The sequence below is a fragment of the Lonchura striata genome, chromosome Z, assembly GCF_050655825.1.
Source record: "Lonchura striata isolate lonStrDom1 chromosome Z, ASM5065582v1, whole genome shotgun sequence".
NCBI classification, from domain to species: Eukaryota; Metazoa; Chordata; class Aves; order Passeriformes; family Estrildidae; genus Lonchura; species Lonchura striata.
In genome coordinates this window covers 76,660,241-76,674,402 of record NC_140740.1, presented here as the reverse complement: position 1 = coordinate 76,674,402, position 14,162 = coordinate 76,660,241, and the positions used below count along the sequence as shown (strand labels likewise).

The 14,162-nt window shown below is 35.4% G+C and overlaps 1 protein-coding gene across 8 annotated transcripts in view; it reads left to right on the top strand.

The window, feature by feature from the left end:
- Positions 1–14,162, top strand: part of FANCC (FA complementation group C) — a 70,295-nt gene that overhangs the window by 21,599 nt on the left and 34,534 nt on the right. For all 8 annotated transcript variants that reach the window (XM_021531148.3, XM_085568121.1, XM_031507467.3 and 5 more), the window contains one exon: positions 267–361. In XM_021531148.3, coding sequence (XP_021386823.2) covers positions 267–361 — 95 coding nt within the window. The remainder of the gene's footprint in view (positions 1–266; positions 362–14,162) is intronic.

Here is a 14,162-nt window from a genome sequence, read left to right as displayed (position 1 = left end):
GTTTCTTAATATCTAACTATTCTATAGATTCTGAACACTTTGGTACCATTTAAACTGCTGTTGAAGGAAATTATTACACAAGATGTATACAGTGATTGATGTTAAGTGTGTGGTATGAATCTGGTAGAATAGAAGCAGCGTGAGTTGAGGCTGGTATTTAGGGCCTCAATTTTGTGTATGAATAGAGATTGTTGTGTGTAATTCTGTGTTTTGTTTGAGTTTTTTTTTCCCTCTGAGTGTATCTTTATTTGCTTTTTTCCCTACAGATGAAAGCCAGAAGACTCTGATGTGGTGCTTGTGCTGTCTGTACAGCAGTGAACCACAGAACGCTGTGGAACTGAAGGCCAACAGCTGGGTACGGGTAAGTGAATGAATCCTTCCCAGGATTGCTTTGAATTAAATTGATGATTTAAAGGTGCTACATCTGTAACATAGAAACACTATCATTCTATCATTTAAGAAACTGCTCCAAATGCAGTTTGCATATATATTGTGTTGAAGAATATATGATTATAATTATAACACAATCAGTGTTAGTCTTGTTTTAAATCTTAAAAGGATGAAGTATTTTACATTTGGTAGTTTTGACGCCCTTAACCTCCTAGATTCACCAGATCTAGTATTCTTGAATAATGAGGAGCAACCTCAAATCAGAAGGGAAGCAAGTGTTGAAGTGTTGCTATTAAAAATTAAGAATCTTTCAATTAGGATAAAATAAATAACCTGGGAAAATGTCATGTTTGTTTAGAAAGCAACTTAAATTTGTTCTGTGTTTTTTTTTAATTATTTTTTTGGTTTTATTTAATCTTCTGCCTGTGAAGAATTTAATTGTACTCAAACTTTCTTCAGACAGTCAGAGAGGGAAGAGGCAGTGCTTGTGTGTGGATTTATATTTACTGAATTAAAGAATAATGAATATCTAACTTTAGTTCCAAAATTAGGGCTTTGCATGGCACATCTGTTCATATTTTACATATTTCCACACTGAATTAACAAAACATGTTAGCATGTAAATAGCATGCAGCACATTGATGCTTAATATTTTACATTGCTGACTAATTTGAGGGTGCATTTCTGTTGTGTCCTTCCTTTTTCCATGGCTCCATATAAAAGTATGGTAGAAAATATAAAGGGAATTATTAATATGATTTTTTAATGTTTTATTCCTCACAACTTGTGAGAATGTAGCAGCCTCATCAATATTTATGTACAGCTCTGCTAAAGCTGAAGATACTTCTAGATTACTGTAGGTAGATAATTTCTTACTGGCTTATTTTGTATGTCACATTAACTAGGTATGCATGTAATACTACAATGTACAAATTACTATAAAATAATTGGTGATGATGACAATGCACGTTTTTATATTAGTAAACAACTATTGTTGATATAAATGCAGTAGTCTTAGAAATATGTTATCACTGTCTTTTAGGTGGCCTTGGGTGCCCGTATATACCTGTTTAGTGGGCTGTATCACCTACCATGAAAATTTGAACAATTTAATACTGAGTGAAATCACCCTTATTTTTTTCCTGTCTTTAATATTTTTCAGGAGTGTTTTACTGAGGTTAGTATACTTTTAATTCAAAGCGTGACAATGCTTGAATACCAAAGTAAAATGACACAAAAAAAAAACTCTGCCTTTTCAAATGTAGTCTTGCTGATGCCTTGTATTCTTTGTAAGGAAATAGGAGAGGCACAGTAGTGTGCAGTTAGTTACTAGGCAGAGCAAAATTTGTCCATTTTGCTTTTTAGTAGCATAGCATATACATATGCATTAATGATGCATGTTAATAACGTATGTGTTAATGATGTTAAGTGGTGGGGGAGAGCTGTACCCAGACAATCTTCTACAGACAGCAAAAAAAAAAAACCCTCAGTTGTCTTAATCTACAACATCTGACTCATCTGATTCATGTAACTGAATGGATGCTGATATAAGAAAAAATATCCAGGTAAGCAGGAACAAACAGCTGGCAATGGATGGAGGTGGGGCTGCTACTTTTGTCTTATATTGAAACTAACATGTCAAGTATTTGATTCAAACTGCCCTGTAATCTGCAGAAAGTTGTCCACCTCTGTGTGTTTCAATAATGTAATAGCCACTGTAATAGCCACTGTGACTTGATGGGTTAACTTAAAGATTAGAGAAAGATGGTGTGGAGGAATTGAAAATACAAACATATCTTACTAGCTACTTTTATTATTCAGCACTTACCTGGTTGCCTAAAGTGACTGTAGTACCATATAATAATATGGTTGGGATTAAAAGAAAGGGTATTATTAACTTGTTTTCTATAATTAGTAGAATTTCTTCTCAGTTTTTTACTGCCCAGTGGGTGTCATCACAAAACTTGTTGAAGAAAGACCTTTCCTGATCATCACTATCATTCCAGTCACCAGCAGTTGTGATACAATAAGGACTTTCATGCTTTTTTTTACAGAAGAACCTAAACTAAATGTTTTGTTACTCTTGAGGGTGGTTTTCTTTTGCTATCTCTGACAATGATTTATATTTTTAAAAAACAAACAAAATGCAAAATGCAAAGTCTCTGATTAGAAAACTACATTATTTGGTCAAGTTAGTGTTGAATCTCTTCTTCACTTTGCTTTAATAGCTATGTACATTAACTATGAAGTTACACCTTCCTTTTTTTGTTGGTGGCAGGTGTGAGTTCGTGAGGGGTGCTGAGACCTTTCAGTGCATCTTTAGATAAGGTCATTGATAGGAGGGCTGATCTCAAGACTTGTTTTTAGCTACTAAAATTGCATTTTCAAAGTTGCAAAAAATGTATTTAATATTGAATGTATTTAATGCTGGCTTACTTTTTAACTTTCCTGCCATTGTCATAGAAAAGCTGTGTTTTTGATAGCAAGAAGGGTAGTTACCCACTTGAAATGCATTACTACTACATTTCTGAAACTAAAAGTATGCAGGTGGGTAAGTCCCTTAAAAGAATAAAATATGAAAAGAAATGTAGTGACAATTAAAGTGTGCAATGTAGACTGTTTTTAGGATTAGATGTTACTTAAAAATGGTAGATATTTTTTGTTTTGTTTATGACTGAGCCTTAGTGTTGGAATCCAGGTTACATAGGTCCTTTATAAAGCCAAGTACAGCGCAGGAAGCCAAGATACATGCTGCCACAGATTTCTTACTAATAAAAACAATCGTGATCTGATGAAACCAATTTCCAAGAAAGTTTTTTCTGTTTATCCATCTGGCCTTCTCTGAGCAGTGATTTTTGGAGCTTTGAGGTAGGTAGGGTTTTAGGATAGACTTCTCTGTGGTGTGGCCAGAGGAGCTTCCTTTCACTGCACATTACTCTTGCAATCACATTGGTGCAAATGAGAGCTTTTCTGAAGCAGGTTCCCTTTTTATTAGCTTGGCCACACCTTGTTCTCTGCTCTCAGTTTATGAGCTATATTTATGAATTGTTTATGTCTCTGGAATTTATTCCCAATACTGCTTTTAGTGTATTGTGTTGGAAGGCCATACATACTTATGAGAGTGTTACAGCCCATCTCTTTTCACATGAGGTAAACCAGAAAGTTAATATCTTTTATTAAATTTTTGTCTTATTTCTTTTTCAGATTTATTTTTTTCAGTGCTTTACTATCCCTCAAACAAATACAAAGGAACAAGACAGTGTATACATAAAAGCATAAACATAGGAATGGAAGACCTCTAAGGTTTGCCCTATGATTTTAGAGGTGTTTTTTTTTGGCTTGGCCAAATTTTCCTTTTTTTTGAAAGTGTGTAGTTCTTTTGCAAATCTGTATCTTGTGCATGGTCATATCTATCCCCATCTTTCTTATAAGCCCCCTTTAGATACTGGTAGGCTGCAGTAAGGTGTTAAGTCCTTAAAATTTGCTTCTTTTGTGGGTCTGTTTTATGGGTAGAAGCTTATGTTGATGTATTTGCTAAAATGTAGTATGCTGAATGCATGAGAGTTTAAAACTGGGCATTGTTGTTTGTAGAACATAGTAATAACAACATTGTTGCCTATTATGATAGCTTTTACTAACTTAGAAACAGTGGTGTATATTTTTATCTACCAGTAGATGGCATTCTTCCTATTACATACAGGCATGCAAATATTCATTCATTTTATATTAATATGTACACAGTTTTCTGTTTCACAGCATTCAAATAAGTACACTTCCAGGGAAAGCTGAACATTTATTTTAATCGTAATCTCAAGTTTAGAAGCCACCTTCCCTGCTGCCCTTATTGTGTGGCATTGTTTTAACTCTTAGTTTCTAATGTTGGTTGCAGTAGTGAGAATTCTGTGTTAAGATTCCTGACATTTTTGGCAACAGTTCAGGATCCTCACTAATAAGAAAATTAATTTCATTATCTTCTTTGCGGTATTCACAGTGCATTAAATTGAACAGAGTTTTTTATTTTTCTCCCCATAATTTTTCCACAGATGTGGAAGACTTCTGTCTGTATTGTCACTTGTTTTGATAGTGGCTGATTCTTGATGTTTCAAGGAGGTTTTTAGCACTTAAGGACAAATTAACCAATCTATTCTGAATATTTGTAGTATGTCTCTTGTCATATTTCTTGGTTTGCTGCTCCCATGTTTTAATTAATTCTGTTACCTTTTTTTTTTTAATTGCTGCTGCTTTCATGAGTTTATTTTCTGTGGTTGAGACTCTCCCCACAATGTCAGGTACAACAAATCACGCATTCTTGCTTTCTATAACATCAGGTTTGCTCTTAGAAAAACAGTTCCAGTTCAGCCCTCACCACTGGGAAAGCTGCATATTAATAAGTGCATATAGTCAGAAGCTCCAAATATTTTTGAAAGAAGCAGAATTCCTGAGCTGAATGAAACAAGCACAAAGTGGTTTGCACAGGCGTAACATACAGGTGGAGAAGAGTAGAGCAAGACAGGTTGTACTAAGAATATCATGCATGTGGATGCACTGTATAAAAAGTCTTCTGAATATCCTTCATCAAGTGGCCTGAACCATCCTTATGTTGTGTACTTTTGTGCAAAACTCTTCAAGAAGCTATCTGTGCAGATCTTGAAAGGTTTTCAAAACGGAATGGAATAAAAAAATTTATGAAAAAGAATCCTCAGTTTTGGAGACCATCTCTGCAAAAAAACCCAGGGATGGTATCTCTGCAGTCATGTCAGGTAAAACAAGAAAATGCTGCTGTTTGTGCCATGGCCCTAACAAAAGCAAGAAATCTTAGTCTTCCATTGACCGCAGTTTATGCAGTAAAATGCTTGTCCATTTTTTTTGTCAAAATAGAGCTGCATCTTACATAATAATAAACCAGTTGTGGTGAAAAGGTCTGTAAATAAATTCAGAAATGAAACGCTTTTCAGCTCTTAATTATCGCATTTACAAAGGTAAATTCAGACCCCAACAGAATTGCCGGTGGCTGGAAAATTCAGTAAGTATTTGGAAAAAGTTCAGTGAGGCAAAATGTAGATCAACTCTTAATCCATGGAAGAACTGAGGGTATTCAATAGAGAGGCTAATTGACAAGACTTATTAGTGACACCTAGTGAAATTGAGTATTGAGACCATTGTATTTCAGGGGCGGTTGAGAGTAGCTCAGCAACACTGCTGCTGTTGGTGTGAAGACAGGCTGCTCCACAGGGGAAGGTGAGCCAGGAGCTGTAGGTGAGGAGAAGGCAGGTGCAACTGTGACACAGAAATGGCACAAGTAGAGCAGAGCAAGTCCAGTGACAAACACCAGGTCAGCTGTGAGACGGTGATTGCCACACCAGGCCCTCAGTGATGAGGCAGGCCCAAGGTTTAGCTGTGAAGCCATGGCCAGGGGTCAGGCTCCAGGGCTGCAGGATGCATGGCCAGCACAGGCACGGCTGCAGTGTAGTTCAGGCAAGGACCAAATGCCTTGAAAGTGTCCCTGCCCATGGTGGATGGGTTGGAATTAGATCATCTTCCAGGTCCCCTTCCAACTCAGACCATTCTGTGATGCTGTGTAGGATGTACACAGAATTGGAATTACAATATTCTCTTCTTAGGTAAAGAATGTTGATTTGATTTTGGGGCCAATATACTTGTAATCTTTCAAACTCATTACCTACTATTTTTATTTGTATGCACGCTTTGTCAGATGGTTAGGAAACCATTAGAAATTGTTAGGAAAGGACATACGTTAAAAGTAATCCAAACATAATGTAAAGAGCTTTCTTTTCCTAGAAGGTATTCTTTTAACTATAGAAGAAAGTCTTCAAGTTCACATTTTTCTATGAGACAGAAAGTTAAGGTAGCATGAAGAAAATATGTAGTGCTCAAATTAGAGTGAATCTCAATATCTGTTCCTTAGTTTGCTTTTTTTTTATGTTAGGAAGAGCCTAAATCACTTGTAAATTGTCATTGCGTGGGGGAAATGGGCCCCAAGACCATCTGATGGAAGACATATTAAAATAATGTTGGATTTATAATAAAGGATGTCTCTATGAGATAAGAATACTACTTTAATGACATATATGGGTAATGTGTCTATTAAAAGGCTTATGAGTTTCTAGAAGACATACTAAGAAACATATTTTTTTCCTTCTTATCTAGACAACTTTGAAAGAAGGGAGATTAAGAGCTGAACAGAGATATCTGAGTTAAAATTATGAACATACTTCACCTGCTATTTATTACTGAGAAAGTTAAAGGAGAAAGAATCTGTATCATAGAGTATAAGTTTTAGCAGAGTTCTATTACAGTAAAGCATTTTCAAACTTTTTTATTGTCATTTCCCTTCTCTAAAAAGAAAACAATTTTAGTAGTCTTTGGACTAAGACAAATAACTAATTGTTTTGGATTATTTCTTACCTTTGTGATAATATCACTGCAGTATTTTACTGTGATAAAACACAAAATAATCAGAAGGGAATGTCAGTGTAAGAAGGATGGAAAGGCATGGAGCCGGGGATCTGGTTTACCCTAGCAGTTGTAGGGAGAGGGACGTCTGTGTTCCAGGAGGCATGTATCCAAGGCACAAATGGAAAATGTTAAGTCTCCTGGAGGCCAAAGTAGTTCAAAGTTACTTAATCACTTTCTGAGACTCACTTCTGTGGTTTTATGGATCTTAATGCTTTTTTGGTATGTTTGGAAAAGCGTTGTCATTCCTCCTTTAACCTGTGCAAATAATCATCAGGAGCTTTGATCACTGCAGAGATCATTGTGTGTTCCTTTAGATGAAAGACATCTGATGATGATTAAAGTATGTATCTTGTTTATACTTTTTCTATTAATTTTTTCAGTGTTTTTCATTGGTCCTTCAGGGGTCTTTGTAGCAGTTTTCCTTAATCACTATATATGGAATTTACCTTTGCCTTCCATCAACAGCTTATATGTAAGAGGGTCTAAAGAGATTTCCTCAAAGTGGTCTGGAGTGCTTGGAGATAAATGGGCTTTTACTCAGTCCTTGATTGTTTTCATTCAGCTTTGATTGTGATGTATCCTTTTCCTCTTGCTAGGTGGTGGCACTCTGGTTAGTGTAATACCTCATAGTTACAGTCTGTGTTTTTTACAGGAGCATTTGCAGCCAACTCCTGGCAAAATTGTTGTAATGGTATAAGCTGCCTGTAACATTTTTTGGAGACGAGTGCAATAACAGCTATGTGTTAGATACAGTAGTGTTGTACTGCTTGATTTTGTGTGATAAAACACCAAAGTCAAGAGAATGCATGTAGTATAAGTTTTGAACTCCTTTATCACTTAATGTGGAGATCAGAATTCAAAATAAAATTTCTGCTTGGAGAACTGCTACTTATTTTGGTGTTTACTTTGACAATAACAAAATTACTTTGTTATCGTCAAAGTTGCTGTTGCTATTAAGTATTAAATATTATAGAGGAATGGAGCTGTTATAATCATTGTAAGATATAATAATTAGAAATGTTCAGTGTATGTAATAACAAAGTGACAGATATATTGTGATATATTAGTGTTTTCTAGATAAATGTCTTATCTAGAATTCACACAGCTTTTGTGCTTCAAAGATCCAAACAACAACTTAGCTCATTATAAAGATGTGGGGTGAATAGATGGTGTGTCAAACTATATCTTTAGGCAGTTTCACTAAAGTAAGTATTTCAGTGGTAGATCTGCTCTCTCTATGTCACTGCCTATTCTGTAAGGCAAAATGTTTTCATAAACTTTAGAGAGAAGTATTTAAAGTATCCAGGTTTTCAACCCATTTGTGCACATTAAAAATAAGTCGCTATTCAGTTTCAATGCTTTTCTTGTTGGACAGTGCTTACACTGGGGTCTGGCCACAACAGATGCAATAGATTATAGGAAGACGGCAAGTATAATAATTACAGCATGGAACAGACTGCTGGCAGATACAACAACGTAGCATTCTCTTTAATCATAGTGCTTCCCATAGTGTGGGTGGCCACAGGCTGCAAACGTTTCAGTCAATCCCTTCTCCATGCAGCAGTGGTTGTAAAACAGAGCTGAAGTAAACAGCATTCCACGGACCATTAAGGGGTTTTAATTTTGAAAAAATATAGCTTCCCTTCACCCCTCCTTTTGGCTGCTTGCTTCTGTCAGCTGTTACCTACCAAATCAGTTCTGCTCAAACTAAATAGTATCTAATGTATTATCTATGGGCTCTTTAAAAAGTTTGTTGTGCTCTGTTGCAGCTTTTGTTATTAAAATACATATTACTTTAAAACCTAAATGTTTTGTTGGTTTCTGCAGCAAGAAATAACCCCTGTCCTTACATTAAATGCTGTATTATGTTTAATTTAAAATATTTTAATCTTTTTTTTAATTCTCCTCTTTTATTTTCCTTCAGTGCCCAGTGTGGTTTTGCTGTTTCTGTAAAATGCTATATTGTCTCTAGAACCATTAGCACAATACCTTTTCTCCAGCCAAAATGAAGGGAAACTTTCTCATGTTTTTTAACCTTGTGGCCAGTTTACTCCTTTGGAATAAAGTTGATTTGTCCTCCTTGATATTTGACATACAGTCATCTGGAATCTGAGTTTCATAGAGTAGATTTAAGCAGCTAAACTTGATGTCATGAAAATAGTTGCACAGCATTTACAGGCCTTTTTTGGAGTATGTAAATCAGTTGCAGTTGAAGACAAATAATGTAATTTTATTTTTAAGTGCATGTGCATGAAAGGATATGTTTTGATAGATGAGTTTTTACATTGTAATTAGCCATATGTGGAATCAAGTATGTGAATGAGCTTGAAAGAAATGTCTTAAGTGTTGGTGGATAAGAGATAGTTCAAAGAGAATTTTCTTTTGATCAAAACAGAGGACAAAAGACTTGCATGAAACATAGGCACATGTTTAAGATCTGACATAATTAATTAAAGCCTAATGACTTAATGAACTCTTAATGTGATAAGAGATTTTTCAAATTTTAAATTACTAGCTAAAATTTAATTTTAAGAATCAAGTTGGCTTGCTTTGTAATATGTCCCAAGGGAGTAAAGAGCAATTCAGGCACTTTTCTCTGTCCATTGTGCAATTAATTTGTGTCCCAGATACCAAGGACTTTATCCTGTTGAAGTGAGTGCACTTCCTAAGGTGTACACATTGTAGGAAACCCACATGTCATAGCAGTATTTGCTAGAAACTTGACATATCTGCCTCTTAAACTTGCTAATGTACAGTTCTATTAAAGGTTAAAGACCCCAAGGTTCTTAGGTATGGTTAAGTATGGGAGAGGGGAAATATTACAGTGAAAATGGGAATTGACTGATGAATCAAAGATGAGTAAATGATACAGTGGTAGTATATATTTGAGATTTCAAGTAGAATATGTTCTAAAGCAATTTAATTCATAATAGATGGGAGGGTGGTAAAACATGTTAAACTTATACAAGAATAGACTGGGACAGCATCTTTATAACATAGAAAACATTTTAGAATGCAGAAGTCTTCACATACAGCACATAAACTATTTCTAATGCTTATTATCTTGAAGTGTTACTGAGTTCACTGTCAGGATTTTCTTTTTTCTGTTGTTCTTTCACTTTTGTAAAGTCAGCCCTCTCCCTCCAGAGAAGGAGTTCTTGGTAATATGGAGCATTTTGAAGATTATACATCTAGATAGTCTTCTCACTAGCTGTTCTGAGAATCAGCATTTTAAGATGATTTGGACCTTCTCTGGTCACCTGTAGACAGTTACATTGGTAGGATGTAAGAGAATTTGCAATATTTTAAAATTTGAAAACCTTACCGTAGTCTTCTGGTTGAAAATAGAATGGTATTATGAATGGGCTGGGAAAAACCAGACAACTCTTCTTCAGATATAATTCTTTAACAATGCCAAGCTAATGTGATTATAAAGGATTTCTCAGCTTCTGGTCCAAAATAAACAAAGGCTAAGTATGTCAAAGAACAAAATGAGAAACCAAGAATCCTGCTTTCCTGCAAGGCTGTTTGAGCTGTAACAGCAAGTGTCACAAATTGCTAGCCAGCTGACTTTTCTCAGAGCACTTTAGTTGTGCCAGGTGGCTCTAGTAAAGAATAATGATTTGTTACTGAGACACAAAAAGAGGTCTCTATTTGAATAAACTCTACTGGCATTAGATATTTTTGTTCAATCTAATATAACTGTGATCAGCAGTTGTTGTATCAACATTATAGGTGATTCAACATTATTTCATGCTTTTTTTGCTAAGAAGTTCAGTGGACAATTTTCTCCCCTTAAACTTTTAACAGCATGATACTTAGGAAGTCCAACTCAAAAGTGATTGAAGTAATTTTTCCTGAATATCATTGTAAATTAGGTGCAGTATTTGCAATGTGTACCTGTTGGAAGTATAAAAATGGTTGCATACATTAATTGAAAAAACCATAAATTTGAGATCATAATTTTTCTAGAACTTACGTAATTCGCAGATTTAAATAATTTAAAGTAAAAGTGGAACAATCTTACAGTCCGTCCACTCTTCCTAAATTTATTCATCCCTCTTTTCCACACCTTTATTGTGTGGATAAAAGGGATTCTTCAGTGAGAAGCTTGCATTTTGGCTTTTGAAAATTGTGGAGGAAAGAAGGAAATTAATTCTAAATTACTGGCTAGTTAAACCAGAGAGCTTTAAAAAAAAAAAAAAAAAAAAAAATATTTACGGTAAATTTACTCTTGTAGAGCTATTGAATTTCCTTTTGTAAGTTAGTGTAAATGTGTGTTTTATTTCAGCATCAAAAGTCTCCCCTTTTTTTAATACAAAGAGTAATAGCACTTTCTAGGTGGGTGTTTCTTAAAGAGAAAGGAAAGAGTGAAGGGAAGGAGATTTGAAATTGCTTTTCCTGTTTTGAGGCCAAGAGTAGACTCAAAGCTTGCCAGCCCAACAGGTCTTCAGCTCCTTTCTTATGATTTCTGAGGGTTTTGTTAGTGACTTGCAGATGGAGCATAGGCTTTTGAACTCATCCATTAAAAAGTTTCATACTCTTAGCCACAGTAGTAGCGCAATGTGTTTTTACTGTATCAGTGTCACAGAATGTAACTGAGGTTGAATTGGTGAGAGGAAAACATTGCAGCCTTCCCTTCCCCTCCTCATAATTTTCTCTTCTACATTTCATTTGGAAATTAGGATCATGGAACATTTTTCATCCATTTTAGGAAACAGAGGTAGAGTATCAGTCTAGTCTTTTTACTTAACCTCATGTATCAGGGAGAGTAATACAATTCATATCATACTTTAATTTCTAAAGAAAAAACATATTTGTCTCAATGGGTTTTTGAAAATTTTGTTCAGTTAAGTTTTTCTAGTTATTTAGTTATTTAGTGTACTTTCCCATACTTTAAAAATATTTTTAAAGAGAAAAATGTAGTTATGACTGTTGAAACAAAGTTAAGGAAATTGGCCTAATATAAGAGTATCTAAAGCAGTTTTACTGAAAACACTGACTGAAAGTGAGCCTGCTTAATTCTTCAGGGACAGAACAGGGTTAAGGGTAATCATCTGGTAGAGTGTGGAGAACTTCACAGAATGTTTTCATGTCTGGGAATATGTGAAAAGCAATGAAGTTTGTATATTAATTTTCTGAAAGAATAGTAGTATTCCTGTAGGGTTTTTTTTTGTTTTATTTTTAGCTCAAAAGTAATTCAGTCTAGTCATTTATCTGTAGATTTTCTGTAACTTGATCACATGCTTGAATGACAAGATCCTTGTCTTTGTAGGAGTGTTTGGCAGAATAATTTGTTTATGATCGACTAGTCTGTCATGGTTATCAATGGAGATTTAGATGTGAGCAGATATCAGACTTATGTTCCAAGTGAAGAAGGACTAAAATGAGAAGATCCAGTAAATCCTAAAAATGGTCAGCAGTTTTATTTAGTGTGCTGGCACAGAATTTAGCTAATGAAAACCATCCGCTAGATGCACGTATCCATAAACTGTGCTGAAACAAAAAACTCCCTGACAGTAAATGTCAGAAAGAAATGTTGGAAGCAAACCTCTCCTATCCTTGTACTTAGGCACTTTGACCCTAATTAACTAAATTACTGAAGAATATTCCAAGCTTCCTTAATGTTAATTGAAACTGAAGTGGTTTCTTTTTTGCAAAACCTGAGTGATTACTGGAATAGACTCAGTTTGGTAAAGTGAGGGGCTTTGTTGAGTAGCTAATAGTTGAAATGTAGGTGTCTGGATTAGCTTATCAATGGTATATTTAAAGATTTTGTTTTTTACAATTTTGGACTATTTTTTAGTGTAATATGCTGTCACATACTGATAATTATTGTTGTTCACAAATATATACCATGTAATTTCCCCTAATCGATACACTGAGAATTTTATAAAATATTGAGAAAACAGAATAATATTGAGTAAAATAGTACTTCAAAAGCTAGATAATATTTAAATCCATTTGTGTATGTGTGTATGGTGTTTGATACCTTATTGTGGGAAATGCAAGCACAGAAAACTCCAAGCCTTCTCCAAGGTCTTAGGTCAAACACTATATCCATCTTTATCTCGGAGCTTGTACGCTGGAGGCCTTGGGAGCTCTCTGTGAAGGTTAGAAGAAGCTTGAAACTTTTAAACAAACTATAGGGGTGCAAGAGTCAGAAAATGATTGTACTTCTATAGTTTGTTTAAAAGTTTCAAGCTCCTTTTTATCTCTCCCTTTCTCTGTAGCATCAGAAGTGGCTAAAGGTAACAGAGCCGGAGCTGCAGGCGCAGTCTGGGCGGCAGGCAGAGCCACAGCAGGCACAGCTGCAGAGCAGCCAAGGGTGCAGCTGGGCTGAGCTGTTTGTTAAATATCTTGATAAGCACAGGGCGCACTGGAAGTGACCTAGCGACTGTAAAATCCTGATGAGTAACCCGGTCATGCAGCTTAACTCCAACAGCATCCCAGGAAGGCATAGTAAAAGCAAATTCGAAATCAGCATTTTGAGTTTTTGCTTGGGTACAACACATGATTTAGATCTTATCAGAGTATAAACGTCTCTCTGTTCTTTGGGCATCTCTTGTCCTGTTCGTCAGAGCTCACCTGACATCTCTTCACAGGTGATCCAAGTCAAGCTCAGGCTGGGCTCACTCCAGCAAGTACTCTGCTTCCTCTCAGCAGCTGACTGGAGCTTGACTCTCTCACCCTCTTTTCAGGACTTCCTTTAACCAACCTCCGGGGCAGTCCCAAATTGAGATAAAAGTCTTGTTTCTTAACATGGTGGGCACCAGTTTTTCAGGATGCAGAAAGATGGGGTAGACATGAGGCATTTACAAGATGGTTTATTGCAAAATCAGTCTCGTGGAAGGGTGAGGCTAAGGCTGTTAAATCTAGAGTTATCACATTAGAAGCCTTGTATCAGAAAATATTAATTCTAATTAATTCTAGTTACAATGTCTTTTATAAATTTCTTATCCAATCAGCTACTTCCACAAAGCTTGCTAGCATCTTCATAACCAATTGCTAGTTGCTATTTTTTACACAATTTACAGCAATGCGTCTTTTTCTATCCAATCATATAACTCTACAAAAACTTGTTGCTGTATCTTTTACTTTTTATCAACTCTATAACAAGTTCTATTGTGAAACTCTAAAATCTTCTACTGTTTTGCTTAATATATTTGTTCACTTATATAAGGTCTATGTCTACTTGCTTAAAACATATTTCTGCTTAAGCTACAAATCTTTCTTCTTATTTCATGTCTGTTTCACTATTCTATGTAAAGCTCCAAGCCTTCTCCAAGGTCTTG